Raw genomic sequence first — 24,471 nt, 5'->3', positions numbered from 1 at the left:
ACAGGCAGAGGGAGAAGCAGGCTCCACGCTGGGAGCCCGATGTGGGACTCCATCCCGGGACTCCAAGATCATGGCCTGGGCCAAAGGCAGGCGCCAAATCGCTGAGCCACTCAGGGATCCCCTAAGATTTTATTTATTTATTCATGAGACACACAGAGAGAGAGGCAGAGATGCAGGGAGCCTGATGGTGGGACTCGATCCTGGGATCACGGGATCCCAGGATCCCGACCTGAACTGAAGGCCAGTGCTCAACCACTGAGCCACCCAGGTGCCCCAATGCCACCAAAATCTTAAAGTCAGCATTGGCAAGGTTGAGAGGACACGGTGTCCCGTATGCTGCCAGGAGAGAGTACGTTAGTGCAGTGATCCCGGAGAGCTATTTAGCTGTCTGCACCAAGGTGAGAAGTGAACCCAGTATGAGACCCAGCACTTCTGTTTCTAGGAATTCAGCTCTTGGATGCAGTCACTTTATTGTTGCTTCACAAACTGGCCCACCTACACAGCGGGGAAGGAGAAACTGAGGAAAGAGGCAGGCCGCTCCAGATTGGGAAGTGGCAGCCCTAAAAGCAAGGGAACTTATTTACGAGGCTGTCTTGAGGAGCCTCCAGATGAGGAGATCTGGGCTTCGTGACCATCCTCTTACAAGTGTATAGAGAGGACAAGTATCCTCTTACAAGTATATAGAGGGGTTCAGTTCCGTGTTGAGACCAGCGCTCTCTCAGGGCTCTGTCCACAGAACAGCTTTCCCTGTGGGAACCAGGAGCAGAGTATGCATTCTTTGGACAGTGGAGGGGGGCAGGAGCCTCCGATTACCTGGGTCCAGCTGCCAGGTCATCTGAAGGTCACATGCCCTGAATGACCTCCTCCAGGAAGTGTTCACAAGACACTCACTGAGTCATCACAACACTGACCTCACTCTGAATATCCATTAATAGGAAACTAAGTAAATTCTGGCACACGCATCCTGGAATTTTATATGATGATAAAGATGATGACAGATTTAGGTGTAGCAATACAGAAAGGTAGAGATAGACTGATAAGACAAAGGCAGCAAATTTAGAGCTGTTTATACACAAATATATGGCATGATATTATTTTTAGACTTTTTTATATTGCACGTCTATACGTATTCTGGATAGATCCATACCCTGTCACAAGAGGTTGCACCTGAAGAGTAGACCTGGGGGTTGGAAGGCGGGCATGCGGGCCCAGAGCTTGGCACAGCACATGATGCACAGTGAGATCATAATAAGGGTTTGAATGAATCAGTGAATGTGAGTCAGATGTTGGGAGAGATTTTTAGTCTTTATTGTGTCCCTTCCTGAACTGTTTTCATGGTGGGGTTTTTGGGGGGTTTTGTTTTGTTTTGTTTAACCATGTGTACCTAGTTGCTTTGTAACAAAAGTAAAGTATGTAAAAATACGCTGTTCTCTTTCGGTGCTCTGTCCTTCTGCTGGTTCAGTTTCCTCTGCTTCAAAAGTCTCCTTTCAATCATTCTTTTTCTTTTTTTTTTTTTTTAAGATTTATTTATTTATTTATTCAGAGAGAGCGAAAGAGAGGCAGAGACACAGGCAGAGAGAGAAGCAGGCTCCATGCAGGGAGCCCGACGTGGGACTCGATCCCGGGTCTCCAGGATCACACCCAGGCTGCAGGCGGCACTAAACTGCTGTGCCACCAGGGCTGCCTGTCCTTAACCCTTTCATCTCCCATTTTCCCTGGAGGTTCAGATCAGACGTCGCCTCCATGTGGCTGTCCATCCCTCTTCTGAATTCGTGGCTTCCTCGTTTTTTCATGCCGCATGAGTGCAGTATCTTGTCACGTTCTGTACCGTCTTTCTTCCTTGCCTGGTGGGTAAGAGAACGTTGTGCAGGGATGGTCTGACTCCTCTGACTTTCCCCAAAGGCTACCAAGGTTCTGTCATGGTAAGCACCTCACTATTTTCCTATGGAGCTGCTAAGCACTGGTCTTCCTTGTAGTCACGCTTGGCCATGATTGGCTGTTTCCAGCCCCTCAGGTGCTCTAGAACACAGAGCTGTAGTTTCAGGCACAGTCTCCAGAACGGTCAGTAGCCCATTTCCTCTATCACACCGCCAGTATCACTTGAAGGAAGCCCCCACCCTCAGTATCAATTATCGTAGACTTAATGGATCTAATGAAGTACCAGCATATATTGGCTTTTCCCCCCAAGGTTTATGGAGACTTTGTTTTTTATGGAGACATTGTTGAGCTATAACCTATGTAAGGTGTTCAATGGGATGACTTGATACATGTACACTTTGTAAAATGCCATAGTAAGATTAGTTGATACCTTCATCCCCTCCCATAATTATCATTTTTTGTGTATGTGGTGGTAACATTTAAGATCTATTCCCCAAACTTTCAAGTATGTAATATATATGTTAATTAGAGTCATAAATTGTACATTAAATTGTCAGAATTTACTTATCTTGTACCTACGAAATGTACCTTTTGAACAACATCTCACCGTTTCCCCCAGGCCCTGACAGCACCATTCTCTCTGTTCTTAGGAATTCAAGATCTGTAGACTCCACATATATGTGAGAATATACAGTGTCTGTCTTTCTCTGGCTTATTTCACTTAGCATAATGCCCTTAAGGCCATCTATGTTGTTGCAGTAAACAATATTCTTTTACGCGTACCCCACGGTTTGCTCATTCATCAGTGGACACTTGGGTTGTTACCATACGTTGACTGTTGTAAGTAATGCTACAGTGAACATGGGGTGCAGATATCTTTTTGGGGTGGTGATTTCCTGATCTTTGGATGAGGACCCAGAGGAGGAATTTTTGGTTCATATGATACTTCTGTTTTTAATTTTTTGAGGAAACTTCGTCCTGTTTTCCATAGCAGTTGCTGCCCCAGTTTACATTCCCACCACTTGTGTTCAAAGATTTCTTTTTTTCCACATCCTTGCCAACACTTGCTGTCTCTTGTCTTTTTGCTTATAATTATTCTGATAGGTGTGATAGATGTGAAGAGACATCTCATTATGATTTTGATTTGTGTTTCCCTGATCATGAGTGATGTTGAGCATTTTTTCATGTGTCTGTTGGCCACTATCATGGAAAAGTGTCTAAGGTATTGGCACATTTTTGAATTGGACTGTTTGTGTTTTTTGTTATCAAGTTGTATAAGCTCCTTATGTATTTTGGATACTAATCCCTTATCAGATAGATGATTTACAGATATTTTCTTCCATTTGGTAGGTTACCTTTTTGTTGTGCTGTTTCTTTTGCTTTGTAAAAGCTTTTTAGAAAGTTGAACATAGGGGCACCTGGGTGGCTCAGTGGTTGAGTGTCTGCCTTTGGCTCAGGGAGTGATCCCGAGGTCCTCAGATCGAGTCCCACATCAGATTCCCCACAGGGAGCCTGCTTCTCCCTCTGCCTATGTTGTCTCTGCCTGTGTGTGTGTGTGTGTGTGTGTGTGTCTCTCATGAATAAATAAATAAAACTTTTTTTAAAAAAGTCCTACTTTTTTATTTTCTTGTGTGCACCTTCGATGTCCCACTCCAAAAATTTTTGCCAAACTGATGTCGAGGAGCTTTTTTCCCTGTTTTCTTCTAGTAGTTTCACAATTTCTGGTATTGAATTTAGGTAAGTATTTGTCACATAATTTGATATACCAAAATTTGTACCTGTTATGTACTTAATTTTTCCTTCAAAGGGCCACAGAGACCTGGTCTTGCTGTTTAAGAAGAGTAATCACAACTTGGTTCCCTACATCAGTACCCACCAACATACCTAAAGGGTTCAACACATGATTAATAACTGTGGCTTTTGAAGTTAGTGAAGAAGTTAATTTTTCTAAAAGCTGGTATTTGTGCATAGAGACTTTCAGGGTTGTATATGGTTTGAAGCAAGCTCCCCTCACCCCACCCATCAGCAATTTAGGATTGTATGCTAAAAATACCATGGATACATGTATAGAACATAAATAGAATAAGCACCCAAATGCTTCCATCTCTATCATGGAAAAAGCCAAATCATGTTTGTTTGTTTTTAAATTTTTTTAAGATATATTTATTTAGAGAGAGAGCGCATATGTGCATGCTCCTGTCAGAAGGGAGGGGAGGGGAGAGGAAGAGATAGAATCTCAAGCAGACTCTGTGCTGAGCATTGGGCCCTGCGTAGGGCTTGATATCATGATATTATGGACAAGGAACCACACAGTTTTCATAAAATCTGGGCTCTCAGACCTATTTGGGTTTCCCGTCCTTTACTGTTTATTGATCCTTCCTCACCCAAGGACCACTCCTATCTGACTGATTAATTCATTCAGTACATATGAGATCATGACCTGAGCTGAAACCAAGAGTTGAACACTTAACCGACCAAGCCACCCAGGCGCCTCCCAGATCTTGGCTGTTGTTGTTATTGTTGTTGTTAAGATTTTTTTTTTCTTTGATACAGAGAGAGAACGCGCAAGTGAGCAAAAACGGGAGGGGCAGAGGAAGAGGGAGAAGCAGACTCCCTGCTGAATGGGGAGTCTGATGTGGGGCTTGATCCCAGGACCCTGAGATCATGACCTGAGCTGAAGGCAGACACTTAACCAACTGAGCCACCAGGTGCCCCCAAATCCTGCTTTCTGTAAGAAGGAAGGATTAGAATAATTAGAGTCATCTATTTTTTGTTCCTGATAATCATGTGTTGCATTGAGTGAGGCCCCATGTATTGATTTTTCACTATGCTAATAATTTTTAAAGTTCCAATATTACATGAACTAAACATTGAGCTTTGTGCTATGAGAAAATGAAAGCATGCGATACACAGTCTTAAGGCAAATACCTTACTCATAAAAGGTGGTGATTGAAATTAAAACTGACATTTAACGTCTAATAGTCAAAAGATTAAACTTGAAAGTGTAAACAAGATTATGGTCAATGAATGGGGGGGGTGTTGTTACCTATTTTTTCCTTTTACAGAGACTTTTATTTATTTGTTTTCTTTTACAGAGACTTTTAGTCTTCATCTAGGAACATAGGAATGATACACAGCTAAGCTTGGGACGTGTTCCTGTCTGAAAAGAAGGGAGAAATTGTGGAAATCATGAAGTGAGTGTAGAGGAGGGTAGCAGTAGGATTTGGGTAGAGAAAGTATAAATTTTTTTTTATTAACCCAGAGGACATCTGTGGGCAAGTGGGATTTTCAGAATGTTCACATGGTAGGTAGGATGCTCTTTGGATTGAGAGCAAAGGAATTTCAAGTGTTAGTCCTGTTTTGACAATACTTGGAGGTTACATGAAGTGAATTTGTAAAAGGGACGTTGAACTATTGTACCTGAGACAAGGAGGGAAGTTGCATTATAGAATGAAACAGGGAAGTGAAAAAAAAAATCCAACACTTCCCAGTTAAGAATCCTAAAGGACAAATGAAAGTTTCGGATTTGATTTATAGTGTATACAAGTGAATTCTAAGGTCATGGTTCTCAGTCCTGGAAGCATGTTACAATCACTTCACTTAAAAAAGGGTGTGTGACGGCCTGGATATCAGCATTTTTAAAGCTTCCCAAGTGATTGTCTTATGCACTCCAGATGAGAACTGTTTATTGATCTCAGGACATGAAAGAAGAATGAAAGAAAAAATATTAGGGCAAGGTCTCAGGGCCAGGGAATTTCCAACATCGGTATGGTTTATGGGAACTGAGAGTCACAATTCTGAATTGTTAGATTCTTGGCACGTTGCATATTATTTTATAATGAAGCAATAGAACTGAATGTCTGATTCTTTTAAGTCTACACCTGTTTCTGGGGTTAGAAACTGTAAATGATTAGGTAACTCTTAAAAGAACAAATAGACATATTTTGCTTCCTTCAGATAGAATTCCTGGTTACTAGCAGCCAAGGAACCTTTAGTATTTGTTGAATGGGACCACCTTAAATCAAATATGTATTTTTTTAACTATGAAGAACTGAAAGAAAAAGTTGATAATAGAGAATATATTTTGATCATAGTTAGCAAGGTACATGGATGTGCACCATGTCATTTAAATGCTTCCTCTTTGACTAGAAATTACTAAGCAGTTGAAGCAAAGAGTCTGAGAAGAACCAATTTCCTGATAGCACCCTCCCCTCTTCTAGGTAAAAAGGGAAATTCTTTGGACCTAATTACGTTAAAGAATTGAAATCCCTTCATGTATGACAGACAAAAAATATGCACACCTCTGATTACATTCTTTAACTCAGTTTTTTATCCTGATTCAGATAGTAATTAATTATCTAAGATGAAGGAATACGTCAAGTTTCAGAAAATTGCATGAGAACTACGAATACCAGTTACGGTAGCTATGTCCTTAATTCATCTTCCTTGACCTCACAAATGCTACTCAGTAACTTTAAACAAAGACTACAGATAATCTCTACTCTGGGAAGATGAATAACTATAGATGGGAGGAAAATATACAACTAAAAATCAACTTTCTTCATCACTCTTGACATTCACCAGTCTTTACGCGGGATCACCTTGAGCTGTGACATCAATTCAGAGTAATAAGGAAGGGTCAATGAAAAGCTAAAACATTCTCAGGAACCCATTATAACGCATCTCCAAGGGATTCGTGTCAATGCCACAGCTTTCCAAATAGAGTACACAAATTCCAGAGGAACAGCCTCGTGGAATGGAGACAATAGGCATCTGCGACAGTCTTACGACATAGAAATTGACCTATTATTGAATCTCTCTTTTACTTCCTACATGTTTTCCACCCTCCAACCTCATCAGTCATTCCTTAGAAAGCATTATTTGTATTGTTGAGAGTCTTTTGTGACACAGTACATTCTCCATCTGGTATTGTCATTGAGAGTTCATTTTTAGTAAGTAATCTTGATACATTCAAGGGCTTTGGTTTAAGGAAATCTCTTTTTCACATGAATTTGGATCCAGAATTGGTTTTGCAAGATGAGTCTAGAGCTGGAGGATGTCTAGATTTAGCTGCCTCTGTCAGATTTTTAGCTCTCTGGGTCATATTCACCACTTAATCTGTTGTAATAGGTAGCTCAAAGCTCCGTGCCTAAAAAGAACTTAATACATAATTACTGGGTTTGGGGGAAAAATATGTTTCTAGTTTTGTATATTATAGGGATTAAGCTAGGCACTGAAAATTCAAAATACACTTTCTGTGTATCAACATGTACTATGAGAGCTTATCCCTCAGCAGCATTGAGGAGGAGGAGCAACAAGAGGAGAGAAAAGGAACAGGGAACATGTTGTTAAGTTCTATTGAGTCTTACCTATGGTGACAGGAGACAGAATGATGGAAGTTATCAGTACTCAATCTTCATTGTTTAGCCTGTAGAATTTTCCTTCTCTGCAAACCCTTCACTAGCACTCTCGAGTGGTTTGAGTGTCTAAAACAGATCAGGATTATTCATTCTGTTGGCACTAAATCTGAGTGAGGAAGAATGTCATATGTCATGTGCAGTAATAAAAACTAAGAGAATTTTTAATTGATTGATCTATCAATTTTTAAATTGATAGATTGATAAATAATGTTTTGAATGAGTTAAGTCGGTCAGATGATAGGACTGGTCCTTGGGTGCAGAAGGATCAATAAACAGTAAGGGACGGGAAACTCAAATAGGTCAGAGAGCCCAGATTTTATGAAAACTGTGTGGTTCCTTGTCCATAATCTTTTATTTACTTGAAACCCCAGGCAGATGAGCCTACTTCTGTTCATTGACCTGCTGGGGATGCTTCACAGCCTGCCCAGAGACGATGCCTCTGAAGCCCCACAAGGTTTTTCCGTGGCCACTTAAAGAGTCTCAACAGTTGCCCAGCTTTAATTAATATTCCACCATTGTATTTGGAGAGGAGCCAGTTGCTGAAACAGCTGTCTAAGTGAAAGGAAGATTTTTTTAACTTATATTCGCTGGGTCTGGTAAACTTTATTAGCTGAGAGTCCGAGTTCTCGGGTGATAGGAACTACTGTTTTTTGCAAGTTCGCTCAGCTTGAGGCTCCCGCAGAACTGTTCTAATGCCCGGCGGGTCTGCTGGCATTTACCTTGGAAGGCGATGGCAGGTTTGATTCTTTGCGATTTGGTCCTCAAGTCCAAAGCTGTGGTGGCAATGTGTTGCTGAGAATCTCCTACAAAGCAGGAAGAAGCACACTACTGATCATTACAGCGTAAAACACCACAAGTCATTTAAGCTGATCGTCAAGTAATGACAAAGAGGATTCAGATGGGGCCTTAATCTTGGATCCACCCGGAGTGTGAGATGACAATTCTCATTACTTCTTGGATTCCCTCAGTCCTGGTAGAAAATCAAGATGAGCAGAAACTCTCATTTTGTGAACAGACAACTATTAAAAGCACATTAATAATCTGTAGTGGGTATAGCATATGCCTTTTAAAAAGATTTGCTGCTTGTTTCTCTGTGGTAGAGACGCAGGACTTCTCCAACCTAATTACAAAGCAATCAAACAATTTAATTAATCTGGAAATCGCTTTCTTAACCATAACTGCCTCTAAAATGAGGCACCCTGTGCACAGCCATTAGGTCAAGTCCCATTTTGTTATATTGCCTGTGTATTGGCTGTGCTGATCCTCCCCCCCTCCCCCCCCCCGCGCTGCCCCCCGCCCCATCCCTGGGATCCTGGAGTTAATTACCTACCAAATGTCTGACCACAAGGAAGGTTTCCTTTACTGGGTCAAAACATCAGCGGTGATAACAGCATTCTATAAAGTGTCCTAGCACTCGAACATCCAAGAGCCAGCAAATCCCGGGGAGCAGCAGGATTTGAGTTATAAGCAAGTGCTGCACATATGGGCAGAGAATTCACTGGCACCAGTTTTCATTTGAGAGTCTCTCAGGTATTGCTTTGCAGATGGGTGGATGAATTCAGAGAGCAGGGCTGTGAGGAGTGAAGGTCATGTATAGGACTCTGCTTTCAGTCCCGTCTTGCTTTCTCATCCTGGGGACTCGCTCTGCATGTCCTCGGCAGCCTGGCCATCACTTCCCAAGTTAAGGTTACACATAGAAGATGTGCTTTTTAATTCACTCTGTTCTAAAGGAGCAGTATTTTGCTCACTGTATAACAAAATGTGTCCCTACGGCTTCGGAGACTGAGTACATAACATAGAAATCAGCTTTTATTTCAATCAGAACACAGCTTTCCAAGATGGGCTGCATCACTCTGTTGGTTAAGCATCTGACTCTTGATTTCAGCTCAGGTCACGATCTCAGGGTCCTGGGATCGAGCCTGGGAGTCAGGCTCCGTGCTGTTGGAGCCTGCTTAAGATTCTCTCTCTCCCTCTCCCTCTCCCCTTCTGTCTCCAAAAAACAAAACAAAACAGAAACAGAAACAAAGGTTAACTCCCACGTATCTAATCTCCTAATCTTGTTACTCCTCCTTAAGGAAAATTGAGAAATATTCTAATAACCCAAAAATCTACAGAATACTCATCTACCCTTTTCATATCCTTTTTTCCCCCCTTTTCATATCCTGTTACAACCATTCCACGTCTCTCTCGAAACTCCCTAACCACAGGCAGTCATTCTCCCACGATGGATTGTCAGCTGCCCATAGATTGCCCATGCTGGAAATGTTGGTCACTTCATTTCTAGTCCATCACCAACTATGCTTGGTTTGCTCACCAAAATATGTTTTCTGTTGGCCTTTCACATCCTTATCTAAGCTCCTACACTTCTGTTTGGCCACTCATCTGTCCACCCAACACAATCATGCCAGGTGGAAATCTCCAGCATCTCTCTCTTGCCCACTGATGTGTTAAGGCCTTCCCTGGGTTAATATCAATAAACATAGTCCACAATGTATTGGCTTTATCGGTCTTAATCTCCTACTGCCAGGATATCTATCTCTACTGTGTTGCCCTCCTCTGTTTGGATTGTTTCTGTCCCCTGCCTCAGCCTTTTTCATTTCTTCTCTTGGGCTTGCTCAGCTGTCCTCAGGTTAAGGTATAGTCTGTTGCCTTTAATGAATTATCAGGTATTCTAGTTCAGATCACCATCATTTTCTCTAACATCCTACTAGATTTAAGAGCCTTTAGGATAGTGTGTGTGTGTGGGGGGGGTGTACATGTGTACACACATTGGCATTTAAACCCAGCTCTTGATCTGCCATGAAACAGGAAGAAAGATCTGTTAGTAGCGATATTATGCAGATGGCTCTGTAGTCTTGAAGTTAGAAATGTGGGAATTTGTGTTTGATTTTCTAGCAAGGTAGGAGTCAATGAGAAGAAAATGAGGAACATTTTCAATTGATGGACTTAGAAGGGCAGCACAAAATGGTGAGGCAAAACACAAGAGATGAGAAATGGTTAATGGCAGCCTTGATTTTTTTAAAAATTATTAAAAGCAGAGTTGAACTCACCTCACTCTTGTATATCTCTGTCTGTGCGTGTTCATCTTCAAGTGATGGGTTGCCATGTGCTATAAGATGTTACATGGCTTCTTGACGACCAGTCATTGAAACCTCTAAAAGTGAAAAGGATTTTAAGTTAACTCCTTGTTTTCCCCTTCTTTAGATTCTTAAAAATATTTACTAAACTCTCTCTCATTCCAGTTCATCTCATTATGATCTGCAGATACAGCGGTCACTTTATGAAGAACATGGGGCTAAGAACTGGGTGCCCGGTTACATTGATTTCATTATTTATTCTCAGTGAATTGGGCCACAGGGATTGTTAAACCTCTCATACCTTGGCTTCCAACAATCAGTTGTTTTGTTTCTCCTAATAACTCACTGATCATTTGCTCTGTATGGGGTGTGAGCAAAGTGAACATTTGTCTTCCAAACAGACAAAATCTACACTAAGATTTCTGGCATTAGATTCATTTTCCCTTCAGGAAACAAAAGTTTTTAGCCATCTTGAGTTTTTCCAAGATCTTTTAAGGTCATGAAGAGTGATATTTAAGCTAAGTTGGGAAGAGGCAGGAGGGGGATGGGGAGTGGAGATGAAGGTTGTTGAGAAGAGTTGACGGAACTTAATTTAGCCATGTAGTTTAAATGGACAAAAAGAGTCCTGGATTCCTGGATGGCAAAAATGGAATCCATTTCTCCAGGGACCCAAGGAATAACAGATGCAAAGACAGGATAAATTTAATTGCAGCAGAGGGGGAGATGCTTCTAGATTGTCCATAAAGAAATAGGCTTTTCGGTACTTCCTAGTCAAATGGCTTTAATTGTGCTGTCATAAAGTTAATGGCATCTGTTGAAGACATCACTATAAAATTTGCAACCTTAAGGTAATTGAAAAACGTCCGTCGAGACGTACCCAGTCCAGAGTCCTCAAGATAACACTACACTTACCCTCTTTCGTGGGGGAGTCTGTTATTTTTGTGCACCAGGGGTAAATTGTTTACCACGAGGGACTGACTCGAATGTGTGATCTTGTGTTCCTCGTGCCTGACTACAGCTGTCACTTCCATCGTGACATCAGTAATGTGGGAGCTGGCTGGCCGTTAGGGATTAAACGTATCTTCCTAATCTGTTTTCCATGTTTCAGGAATGTACACGATTTCGGTTGGCCGCCTTTCCTCACCTCTTTATTTAAACCAGCTACGGTTCTCTCCGGGGCCTCAGATAATTCCGCCGAGCTAATTAAACATGCAGAGGGAAACCGGGTGGTCTGCAGTGTCCTGAGCTGCCCCCCACCAGCTGCCTGCCAAGCTCTCTCAATGATCAGCAGCAGGTTGCATGTTCTGATGGAGAAAGTAACGAGCCCCCTAGGAGCTGCGCTCCTTCCAGGCCTTCCAGTCGGCGGGCTGCACTCACCCGCCTCGCCCGCCTCAGCAGGATTCCAGGAAAACACCCTCTGCCAGCCTTTGTGTGCTGGTGGCTTTAAAGCCTGCCTGGCCACTCACAGTCCAGATGCCTAGAAGCAGGGGGACCGTTCAAGAAAAATATCTATGGGGGCTAATCCAGCTGGGCCCCTCGGGCCATCGATCTGGGTCATTTGAGAAACGGGTCCAAATTGCTGGGTTCCCAGTATTTTGTGACTAATACTGACACATTTCCGCCTTTAAAATACGTACTCTGGAATACAAGGATTTATTTTTGAGGGCCCAGACATGGACTCAGTTTTCGTGATATAAAAATGCTAAGCAGAAAGCGCCGCCGCCACCACCACCACCACCAGGTGGAGCATATACTTCCACATCTGTCCAGTTGTTGAAAGGGTTAACATCCAGAAGACTTAAGAAGCAGAACATTTGTATATACGATATTCTATAGGACTGAAATATTTAGGTTATTAATCTCTGGAAGACTGCTGCTTGGTGATAGATGGGTGTGCTTATTCATGTATCTTGCACACGCAACCCGTTGTGCTGGGACTCACACCCCTTCCCCTGCCCATTCCCCCCCACCACCCCTGCCCCTGCTCCCTGCAAAACTGAAACATTTTTAAAGAGATGGACATTGGATGAGGATGTACAGAAATGCATCACTAGCAAGGAGATGATTCTGGATGTGATAATGATATAAAAGCCAAATCATGTTATGATTCTTTTTTTCCCTTCTTTCTCTTTACAGGAAATAGCCCTCAAGATAGCCCAAGAAATTTCTCCCCCAGTGCCTCAGCCCATTTCTCATTTGCACGGAGGTAAGGACTTCCTGTGAATGGAATTAGTAGAATGTTACATAGAGAATCACATCTCCTGAGCCCCCTCTTCCTCATTTCCCGCCATTCCCCCACCTTCTGCTTGTGAGATCCTGCCCATCCTCAGAGATGACCTTCTCTGGGGCTCCCTGCCCAGAGATAGCTCTAGACCACCACACAACACCACTTTAACAGTTTGATAATGATTTCTCACTCGTGTTAAAGTTACGTGCACCTCTCTTGGGTCTTCCCTGGATGATGTGCTCCCAGTGAGGGTGAGAAATGACTGTTGACTTTTTTTTTTCATAGTGCGGTGCCTTATACACACTTGATATTCAATAGATTTTTACTGAACTCTCTGAGCTCACATTACAAGGACTTGACTCATCTCTGTGTTGTGATGCTACTGTTTTTGTTGTTTTTGAAAGACGTTGGTTGATTTTTTTTTTAACAGCCTTTCTTGGAATCACAGGGTATAAACTCTAAGATGCCTCTTTAATTGAGAGCATAACGCCACCAATTTAGGGACCACCTTGAGATAAAGCCATGCATGGACTAAATGATAATTTATGATTTCTCTTCATATCTTAGTTAGAATTTGGTACCAAGTGTCAAAGATACATGTATGTGTTCTGTCTGGGTCATTGAGCCGCAAAGACATCTTGTTGTTTGGAGGATCGTAGACCTGTGATGTAACATCACACCTTGTCAGTTCTGGATCTTCTTCAGTAACTTCCCCAAGTGAGAGAAGTTTACATAGCCATGTTTTCTGTGTTCCGTATTTGGGATCAGTCTACTTCACTTTGTTAGATTCCATCCGTCACCTTCCAAGGCTCTATCACCCTTCTCACACATATACCCTGGCCTCTCCTGCCCAGGAAAAACATATAGAAAACAAAATGCCCTTCCAGCCAGATCTCTGAATATTCAAGATAAATTCAGTTTTTGGCCTGTGTGTCCAGCATATTTGCTTATTTTCCTCAGAGACATAACTTGACGTGGATTAACATCACACTTAATAAAGACATGTGTAGTTAAAAAAAAAAAAGATTTGTTTTAACACATTTACCAGCCAGCAAAACCTACAGTGTCCCCAGTGCTATTGTCAGCATGCAATGCATTTACATTACAAAATCCAAAGAAAAGGACCTGTTGGCAGTATTTTCAGAACTCTCTATAATTAGAATTCCCTTGTAAATGTTACACATCCCCCTCCGTAAGGTAAGTGCCTATGTGTGAAAAGGTACCAGTCTTCCACCGTGGGCAGGACACCAGAGCAGTAAGACAGCCTCTCTAAGGAACTTGAAACCTCTACCCTGACTCTTGCCCCAGTTCCAACTTTTATTCTTTTAGCAACTTGTTCCAAGCACCATAAAGAAAATGTGAAAATTAACTGGTACCACAAAGCCTGTGTTTGCCCAGTTAATATTAATTCATGACAGTGCTACTCCTCTAAGTAGGAGGGAAAAAATCTTATAAAAACTGATAAACAAGAACCTACCATAGTCTTTAAAACACATCTCTTAAGAGAATGTGCTTAATTACTTTAAGTAATAAGAAAAATGCAAATCTCATTACAGTGTGCATTTGAACATGAGAGGAATCATAGTTTCTTAATCCTGCCAGATTTATAAAAATGAAGAGAATCTGATAATTAAGTGGGAGACTGGAGGATAGATGAATCTGGTTTCTCTGCTATTTAAAAAAATAAGCAACACCCAGGCATGTTAATTTTTGACAAATAAACCATAGACCATGACAGAAGATTATCACAGGAGACCTCTAGTTCATTTTGCATGAATTTCCAGATGGAACTCCCTCTACACTCTTCAAAAAATATTAATTTAGATAGGGACATGAGCAATCATCTTTTAAAACTTGTATTCAAGTAAACAGAACTCTGTCTTTGCTATAAAAACTCAAGTTGGTGTATTTTTATTTAACATCTGGTGTCTCTCTCTTCCACTTTGAAGTTGATTTTTATTCACCACTTGTGGGGTCCCCATTCCCTTCCATTCAGTATGTGTTTTCGAGCCTTTAAGAAGTGATACCATTTTGAGACTCTCACATTATTTTGTATATTTAGCCAATACAGAAGAGACTGCACTGTTTTTAAAATTATTCTTGAATGAAAGGATAAAGATCAGGCTTATTAATGTTTTTTCATTTTACTTAGACCATATGATAATACTCCCCCAGTAGACATCCCCTACAATTTTTTACTAAGATAAAAGGGATGAAAATGAGCATTGTAGCATAGTAAATTTTGTCAGGAGCAAGGAAACATATATTTACTTTACTAATAACTGTAATACTGATTTACAGTCCATCTAATTACAGAATTAACCTTTTTTTCCTTGGCCTTTCTGGGAAGTTGTTGGAGTTCACACATTACATACTGCTTTCACTTCCGTTTGAAATATAGAGCCCTGAATACACGCCATAGGTGTTGCCCAGTGGCCTCATTGTTCCTTACCAGGGTAAATCTCCGAATGTATTTCCACAAGCAAATTACTAGAACAGACTTGCCTGCTAAGTTCAGGTCACTAGACACTTGTTGAGTACTTGGCATAGTTCAGCAGGTTCCAGTATCAACCAGAATGTGAAATGTTCCCTCCAGGGGACTATCACAACTAAACAAGTAAATAAATCTGCTTCTTTATTACAGCTATAATAGGTTGGTTCGTATTGGAACTTTTCATTCTTTGTTGTGCACCGTGTTAATCGGTGTAAATTTTTGTGAATAGTGTTGAAATGTTTTTTTTTTTTTGCAAAACTTTTTGTATTCCATGTCCCATCAGATGTTTTTCTCTTCTTACCTTTTCACTTAGTTTAACACTAAGAGATTTCTACCCACCAAAAAAAAAAAAGAAAGAAAGAAAAGAAAAGAAAAAAGAAAGAAAAGAAAAAGAAAAAAATCACTCTTCAAAAAAGCCTTGTTGCTTTGGCTAGAATATAGTGTCTTCGATATAACATTTTATTGGTAGCTACCGCAAAGAGAAGACAACACAGTTGGCAGGATCCAAATTGCACTTGTGTGATAGCTTTCTTAAAAAAAAGGGCATGCTCTCTCTTAAGTACTGTGTATATATAGCATATATGATAACTTCTGATGTGCTGTCGCCATGGTAATGAAAATGCAATGGTCCTTTGTGCTCCATTTGAGTCAATAGACATGGAGAACTTGTGGAACTTTCTGAGACATAAATTATTTCTGGTCTATGACTGCACATTCTTGTTTAAACTTCTTCTAGTTGTATGTTTTCCAGAGTAGGCAAATGTAATTTATGTTTCAGAACTAGTAAGAACATGCCTTTTCTTGGAATTGTTCATTCATCTGAAATATATTCATTGATACCTGAGGGAAAGGAGAGTTAATGAATCACAAAACAAAATCACAATGGGGGAAATTGTGCCCGTGCTATTTCCAGAGACTAGTTTCTGATAATTGCTATTAAATGGACTGAATAATCCTTTTAAAAATTGTATCCTTTTTTTTTAACTTCAGAAAATTGGAAGTGTTTAAAATATAAAGTACAACATGAAGTTTTAAGTCTTCAATAACCTATTGAAATAAATATGACCAACTTGTGTCCATTTAATTGATATCTTCAGAAGCATGGTTTTACAAGTATTTTCTTCTTCAATCTTTAACATTTTTAGTTGTCTAAAAACATTTTTTAAGGACATATGACTTAATTGCTCCCATTCCTTGTATCTGTATATTTACAAACATTTTATTTTGCTTTTTTTTAAAAAAAAAAATACTTGATTCAATTGTACTCCAATCATGGTCACAGAAATGACAGGTAAATTTTACTAAAATTTTAACATTGTAGTATTTCTGTGATTTGTCCACTTGAATTTTTCCATTTTGTCTTTGTGGACCATTTGCATTTTTTGGAGGCAACATCCATGGTAGCCTGTGATTATATTTTCCCTTGACTGTAACTTAGTCTCAAGTATCAGTTGTTGTTGTTGTTGTTGTTTTTAAAATAAACATCTAATCGTGACATTTCTCAGATTGAAGTCTAGTGCTGTTGAATCCTCTGACTTCGACTTCCTGTGAATGTGTCTGTGGTAAATTTGGCCCCATCTTATTTCCCACCTGGTAAATTCATACAATCATACGTTACAAAAAGTCTACATACAATGCTCCATCTACAGAAGGCAGTGTGGGCCTTTATAATGTGATTCTCCTGTTTTTCTCTTGGCAAATGTGCATCCGTTTGTTTTCGCAGTGGTATATGATTTGGAAGTCACAGTCTTACTTAAAATAGAATAAATAATGACTCTGGGATGCCAGAGGTTTCAGAAAGTTGTTTTCTGGTGTTCCCTGGCAACAGTATTGTCTCTACTGCTTCATTAAATCATCTGAGATCCTTGTAAGCCTCTAATTCATAAACAGAATCCCCTCCCGGAGGCTCTCCTTTGACCATTTGGAGAGACAACCACTTTCTTCAAGGACTCCTGATAGTTTGGCCTCTTTGACTGAGGTACACAGTTGTACTCTTTGCATTAGCTTCTGCCCCTAGTGGAGAATGTTCATTCTGCCCCTGCTGTCATGGGCCAGAGCTGGGCTGCATCCTCACAACCTCTGCAAGGGGCTTTTGTTGCAACACTTGATGAAGCCAGGTCATGTAGGAAGATAGTAACTCTTCAGAGAGTCTGAATATAAGGTCAGTCACTTTTTTGGCGTGAAAGGTTTTTTTTGCTTCTTGAGGCTTAAACCAGTCCTGAGCCCCCTCAATCCCTTCCCTGGGATGTGATGAGTAGGACCGTTCCCTTGAAAATAAGTAGAGTCCTTAGGGGGTAATCCAAGTCCCCATAGGGGTTTGTACCTTGCTGGATTTCAGGCTTTTCCAAAGACCCATGGCCTCTGTTACCAGCTTCCAGATATGAGTATTTTTCCTCCTCCCTTTCTGTTTTTATTCATTTGAATCTGCTGAGTGTGACCATTGTAATTATCCCTGGTATTCATTTTGTCAAAGTGCGTTAGTGAGAGATCAATAGTATAGATCAACCCATTCACTTTCTACTTGTTTGGGTGTATTGATTCAGTTTAAATAAAAGTCAACCTGCTGTATAATGTTTGTTTACTCTGGCCTTTGCTGAGCATTCCCACATCTTCACTGACCGTATCTGTATCATTCGTTTGACTAAAAATACTCGGTTTCCCTGGGGTTCCCGTGTAACAGCACTGGCCAACGCTCATCTCCCCCTCTCCACAGGACTGATGGACGCCGCTGGTCCTTGGCTTCTCTCCCCTCCTCTGGCTATGGGACAAACACACCCAGCTCCACAGTCTCCGTAAGTGCCTAACTGTTGTCCTCTTGCTCACAACCACAGGTCTCTCTCGCACAGGAGGTGTTGGCTCTGGGTGTCTCTTGGTAGGACAGAGGAGGTCACTTCTGCACGTCTGCCGCTCTGAACAGGTGACCCATCACGTGAGGAGCTGACAAAGGGAAAAAGGACATACTCTTTTGGCTGCAGGCTTTTAAACTATGGTGCATAAATTGAGTTAAGTCCCAGGATCACAAGTTTGGAGGAGATTGGGAGCTTTCGTTTTAATGCCATTTGGTGTAGTTGGGGTGGGGGTGGGGGGAATGCAATCTGGTTTTATTGCTTTGGTTCCACACCAGTGATATCAGTACTGAAAACACCATTAAACTTTGATGGCCTATGTCTTTTCTTTTTTCCTTGCGTGGCTTACATGCAGGGTTTTTTTGTTTGTTTTTGTTGTTTTGTTTCTTTGTTTTTCTCCTTCGAAGAAAAAAAAAATGGCAAGCCTTAAATTTGTACCTTCTAGGTAAGAAATTTTTTGAAGGAGAGATTAAAAGAATTTAGTAGTAAGTTAAGACAAAGAGACAAGATGAAACCATGAAAATAGAATAGAAAAAAAAGGTTGCTCTTGCCCCAAACCATAACATTTCAACAAGAGCCCTAGCAATTAATGGAAACGATTCAGTAAGTTAGATAGATGCTTTCTCAGTTTAAATTAGTGGTATTGTGGGATATCTGTCTCTGCAGAGCTTCAGAAGCTGGTGGTCATTAAGAAAGACCAGGCATGTTGTAGGTGTTCAATACATACCTAATGAAATGGTCCGAATGCCCTTGAACAAGCCAGGAATGTGGACCTCATGATTTCAGATTTCTTTCTGGTACATTTCCATCTTCATTTTTGTCAAAATCTGTGTTTTATTGTATAAGGTTGTGCATCCATTGTTTTGTTGTGGTGTTGGTGCTGGTTTTTCACAGACCCCAGCCCCGTGCTAAGCATATAGATTCAGCCACTTAATAGTACTTGCATTGAAAAGACACAACAATTGAGGTGCTTGGGTGGCCCAGTAGGTTAAGCATGCAGCTCTTGATTTTGGCTCAGGTCACAATCTCAGGATCTCAGGATCATGGGATTGAGCCCTGGGTCAGGCTCCTCCCTCAGCAGGGAGTCTGCTAGAGATTTTCTCTTTCCCTGCCCGCTCACTCACTCACTCACTCTCTCTCAAATAAATTTTTTAAAAAAGAAAGGACACTGTATTTAAATTTATAAACTAACTGGCATCATTACTGCCTTATATTATGCGTTTCCAGGATCCCAGATCCAACACAATGTGAGTTTTCTGGAGCACCTTTAATATACTGCCTTATTAAAATGTGCTGGATTATTTTTACCATCTCCTTTGTATTTTATTGAGGAGAGGTCATTTATTTCCCTATCCTCTATTCCATTTTGTTGTGGTATGTGACTTTATTGTCCATTTTGATACTTTTGGTGAAGTGTCCTGACAGTCCTGAGTAGTTTCAGTGACACAGAAGCCTCCCATCAAGAGAGGATGCTTCAAACTCATGAATGGCTTCAGCAGATAAAACCATCACTAAATAACTGTGAAGTCACCCTGGGCTCCTGTGTCCAGAACCATCACTGGTCACTGGTTGATTTTAGCTCTCTTGAAAACGTGGATAACTCCAGTGTGAAAATCAATGCTAAAACTGACCAAAAAGAAAAACAAGGGTACTTTCTGAAATTTAAGAATTCTTCAGATTTTCACTCCACTAAGTGAGTCCCTGATCTCTGCTAAAAACCCTTACCTCATATTTCTCTATTGTCCAATATCATCATCCTTTGTGGACCCCATTTGGTACCTTCTGAGTCCCTGGGGCCATTTCACTGGCCGACAGTATTCCCCAGTGCCATAAACCCATCCTTTGTCACTTAGATTGGTATCCACCCTCTGCCCATTTGTACCTCGCTTGTTCCAGCTGAGATGAGAGAGACTCTCTCCCCCAAGGAGCTCCTTGCCTCCTCGCTTACTCAGTAGTGTTAAGGTCATAACACTCACTAACCCTGGCGTTGTGCATTTTGCTATATTCCCCATCAGTAAACCCGAGGCACTTTACTTAAGGAGTTGAGTTCTGTGGCTACATATCATGGTATAATCACAAAATTTTCCTCTCAAGAGTCAATACTTGCTAACATTTTGTTACATTTGCTACCTACTGTTTTTAAAATAAATCGTTATTTTGTTTAATAAATATTAAGGACACAAGTAAAGCCCTTCCCACCCAGGCCCTTTCTGGTCCTTCCCTCCATAGAGGGAACCAACCCTTCTGAGGTGGGCTTGGTGTCATTTCTATGCAAGTACAGGTCCTTGATTCTCTACGTGAAACTCTAGAGCCCAGTGGGTTTGGGAAACAATTTTCATATTTTAGGAAGGTAACACAATCCCTGTACAGGACACAACAGCCCAGCAGCAACTGGGCTAACAATCAAACATATTAATATTTCTTCAGCAGTCTGAATCAACATTCACACTAAGTGGATTGAATACATATTTTAAAGAGCTTTCCATCAGCTCAGTTGATGCTGTGCCACCAAAAGGGATTACTGTAAACTTATGAATAAACTTCTGGGTGTTACGGTTTTGAAGTCTTGGATGTAGAACCGTAGACGTTGAGTTTCCTCTGAGACCTATGTACAGATTCTTAATTCTGTTTTTTTATGTGCTAATTTCTTTATCTTCCCTTTTATCACTACTGCTTCTCTCCTGCTTGCAGTTATTTTATTATTCTTTTCCTGATTGCTTGAGTTGACTTAGTTTGTGTTTTGTTTTCTTTCCATAGTGAAAAGTATTTAAGACCGTGCCTGTACCTTCTGAATAGAGATTTGGTTTATCTCATAAGTCTTTCTAGTAGCGTTCTCATTTTTATGGCTTATAAAACAATCTCATTACATTATAAAAATTCCTCTTTGTATCAGTATGTACTTATAAAGTGTTTTATAATTTCAAGGTATGAGGGTAAGTTTAAGCTTTAGTCATTAATTTCTACTGTTACTACATTGTGATGCTTCAGTGTTTATGAAGTGTATTGTGAACCTAATGACAGCTTTAAAAAAAAAGACTGCTAAAACTGAGATTTCAGATGAATGTTACACTTACAAAGATACGTATTCTAATCACGCTTCTATTGCTCAAAAATTTCTCAATCTCCTTTGTTAGAATTTCTTATAGAATTTACCTCTCAGTAAAAACAAAAAGGCTCTTTATATTACATTTCTCATTAAAAACAGTGTTATTTAGCTATTCATCTTTACTACATTACCTTGCATTAAGTATCAAGTTCAGTTTTCAAAAAACAAATCTATATGCAAGGTATTAAAAAACTGACCACCACTGAAGCTGCTTTTAAAAAAAAAAAAATGTCCTAGCCGAAGGAAAAAAGGAAAAAAAAATGCAATTTTTAAAACAATGACATTAGTGAGAAAAGGATCCTCATCTCTTGCCCTTTTTACCCAAGGCCTATATCAAGGCTCAAAAGACAGCAGGCTTTGTAAAGGAAGATTTCATTACCTTATTTATGATCACACATCATAAAATTCATTTTATGTTACTCACCTGAAAGTCACAGTGTTTCATGGTGAGCAGTGTTCAAGCAAGGGTACCATCCGCAGTTGAGAACTAATCTATCGCTTCATGCACTCAGATTCTCCAGGTGTTAACTTTTCTCTTTGCTTCGGCTATGAATGTGTCTTGCCCATTTTCAGAGCCTGGGTTTTCTACAAGACAGGAAAGTATGTTTTGGGAAATGGTCTTATAGACAAAGGAGATGAAATATGGAGGGCATTTTGACCTCGCAGAGAAAGCAGAAAGGATATCTGTATTTTAAACATTGATGATTGTAATTATAACCTGAAAAGGCAACACTATAAAATGGTGCTGTCCTCCAGGTTCACTGTTTTAATTGCTAATTCACTTGAAGTCTTTCATTTGAAGGTGGTCCCCTAACCTCACTGTGGTTTGTTGTAGTCCTCCTCTTCCTCCCAGGAGAAGCTGCATCAGTTACCGTACCAACCAACACCAGATGAATTGCACTTCCTCTCGAAACATTTTTGTACTACCGAAAGCATCGCCACGGAAAACAGATGCAGGAATACGCCCATGCGCCCCCGTTCCCGGAGTCTGAGGTATGTGGACCTGATTGAAAAATGTGACTTCATTGGATTATCTGTTTTTAACCATTTCAAGGGAAGCCTCTTGGTCCTCTAATTCGTCTGTGTGTAAATTGATTTGTGATCGACCCCCAGATATAGTGTGATTTTTTTTTCCCATCTCTACATGCTATTATTAATTACCACTGGAAGGCATCTGACTGTTTTCCTTTTAATTTCTCTCAGTTTGTTAATTGAGGTAGTAGCAGTAATCACAATGGACTAAAGGGACCTCCTGTGAAACCTTCTTGCCATTGGAAATTGCAAGACCGACCATTTGTGGTGTGGGAGTGCTTCATGTTCCTATGTGAAGAGGGGTAAAGCTTGGCTGAGAAGGAAGGACAGCAAAAATAAAAGGATTTTCATTCAGATTCCACTTTATAAAAGTTTACCCCTATTTTTCATTCTTTCTTCCCAATCATGAGTTTTACTTTTTCCAAGATTATGAGTAGATTGTTAGGGGTTTATGTCCCTTGAATTTAGACATTGAGTAGGGCCAGATATAGATGGATGGATGGATGGATGGATGGATGGATAGATAGATAGATTAGATAATAGATTGATTTAGGGGTTTATGTCCCTTGAATTTAGACATTGAATAGGGCCAGATATATACATACATACAGGTAGATCAATCGATTGGTCGATCAGTCTTACGTTTTTTGTTTTTTTGGGATGTAGACTCTAAAACAGAGATTTGTTCAGGATGTTTATTAGGGAGTGCTCGGGATTTATACCTAAGGAAGGCAAGCCAGCCAACTTGGGCAGAGAGAACTACAGCTGCCACACAGCCAACACCATCAGGAGCTCTAGGGATGGCAGGGTGCATCAGAGTTGTCCCTCTGTGCCAGTTGGCCCTTACTTTTTCTCCGTACCTCCGTCACTGAGTGTGGTACCCTGGGGAGGAGGTGGCTTAGGTGAGGTGACTGCTGCTGAGGCCATCTCTGAAGGGACTAAGGGCTGATGGCTTCTGCTGTTCCAGCAGCGGCGGGTAGCTGGTCCTTCCCTGTGGGATGATCAAGGCAGTCCGTCTCCAGTGTGGAATCTTGATGTTGCAGAATTGGTGAACTTTCCTGTTTAAGATTTCGTTATAAAATTATTTGGTCAGGTGTTCAGTTGAATATCAAGGTTTACTGAGGAAGGTTTTCCCCTGTATCTTTTTTTTTTTTTTAAGTAAACTCTCCATCCAATGTGGGGCTCACTCACGAACCCAAGACCAAGGGTCGTGCATGTTCTACTGACTGAGCCAGCCAGAGGCCCTGTCCCCTTTGTACCTTTTTTTTTAGTATCATAAATGAGTAATAAATGTAGCCATATTGAATGATTTGGGAATGGGTTATTGTGTTGAGTTAGTGAATAAAAGGTCAGTTTTATGGATTCACTTAGAGGTGGTGTATTTTACCATGTGGGTGCCCATTTTATGGTTTTATGAAAGGACTTCCTGGGATATCCGGCACAGTCTCTCTTCTCCCAGGAATGTAAACACGCTGAAGTTGTACAACTGTGTACCACTAGAAGAAATAAGAACTACTATTTTGAAATAAAGAAAAGTGCACCACACTTATGTGCCTTTGTTGCATATTGTACATAATGCTTACCTCAGCATCCCAAATACATATTTGCTAGGCTAGAAAATGGATTTCAGTGGCGACACCTGTGCCGTGGAAGACTCTCAGACCTCTCCCGTGGCACGTGGCCGAGCACAGGTGTATGATAGAGCCGTGAAATTACACCGCTCACTGTGTCCTAGATGTTGCCGTTTGCAACCATCCTGTTTTGTTTTATATTGCAATTCATTAATTGGTTTCCAGAACTACAGAAATGCATTCTACATACAGAGCATTAATCTCAATCGGAGAACGTTTCTGAACTAGTTTTATATTGTCGCGATCATTACTTTGTGGCATTCCATTTCTTGAGCTTCCCTTTTGAGTCCTATTCAGGGTGTCACTGCTTATGGGCATTTATGTGTGTACTAATGACTGATTTTGTAGTTTATTACCTAATATACTTTTCTTATGAAGGTCATATAGTACTTTTGATCCTGCCAATTGTTGATAAATAAAAAGCTTATATTCATTTCATGCTGAGGCAAGTGTAAAAGGGTAATTTGCTTTGCTTGCAGCCCTGGACGTTCTCCTGCATGCTGTGACCATGAAATAATTATGATGAACCATGTCTACAAAGAAAGGTTCCCCAAGGTAATGAATTGAATTGAAGATGCCGAGCATCCAAACGAACAGACACCGTGGGTGTCGCATCTCTAAGGTGGTTTTGTTATGGGAAGTAATGGTCCAATCCAGTAGTAATGAGTTAGACTTGTGTAAAACAGCACTATAGCTTCTAACAAAGGTGAAAATCACTAAATATCTTTTTGAAACGACTGAGGACTTGCCACACTCTTCC

General features: G+C 40.6%; 1 protein-coding gene across 1 annotated transcript in view; it reads left to right on the top strand.

Annotated features, from left to right (window-relative positions):
* The window catches only part of MAST4 (microtubule associated serine/threonine kinase family member 4), a 533,198-nt gene that overhangs the window by 449,055 nt on the left and 59,672 nt on the right, over positions 1–24,471 (top strand). Inside the window, 4 exon segments of the mRNA XM_055330979.1 lie at positions 12,512–12,581; positions 17,810–17,888; positions 21,884–22,041; positions 24,191–24,266. Of these exon segments, the coding sequence (XP_055186954.1) occupies positions 12,512–12,581; positions 17,810–17,888; positions 21,884–22,041; positions 24,191–24,266 (383 nt within the window).

This window comes from Nyctereutes procyonoides, unplaced genomic scaffold (genome assembly GCF_905146905.1).
Source record: "Nyctereutes procyonoides isolate TBG_1078 unplaced genomic scaffold, NYPRO_anot_genome, whole genome shotgun sequence".
Taxonomy (NCBI): Eukaryota; Metazoa; Chordata; class Mammalia; order Carnivora; family Canidae; genus Nyctereutes; species Nyctereutes procyonoides.
Note: the sequence above shows the minus strand (reverse complement) of the source record. Positions and strands in the feature narration are given on the sequence as shown.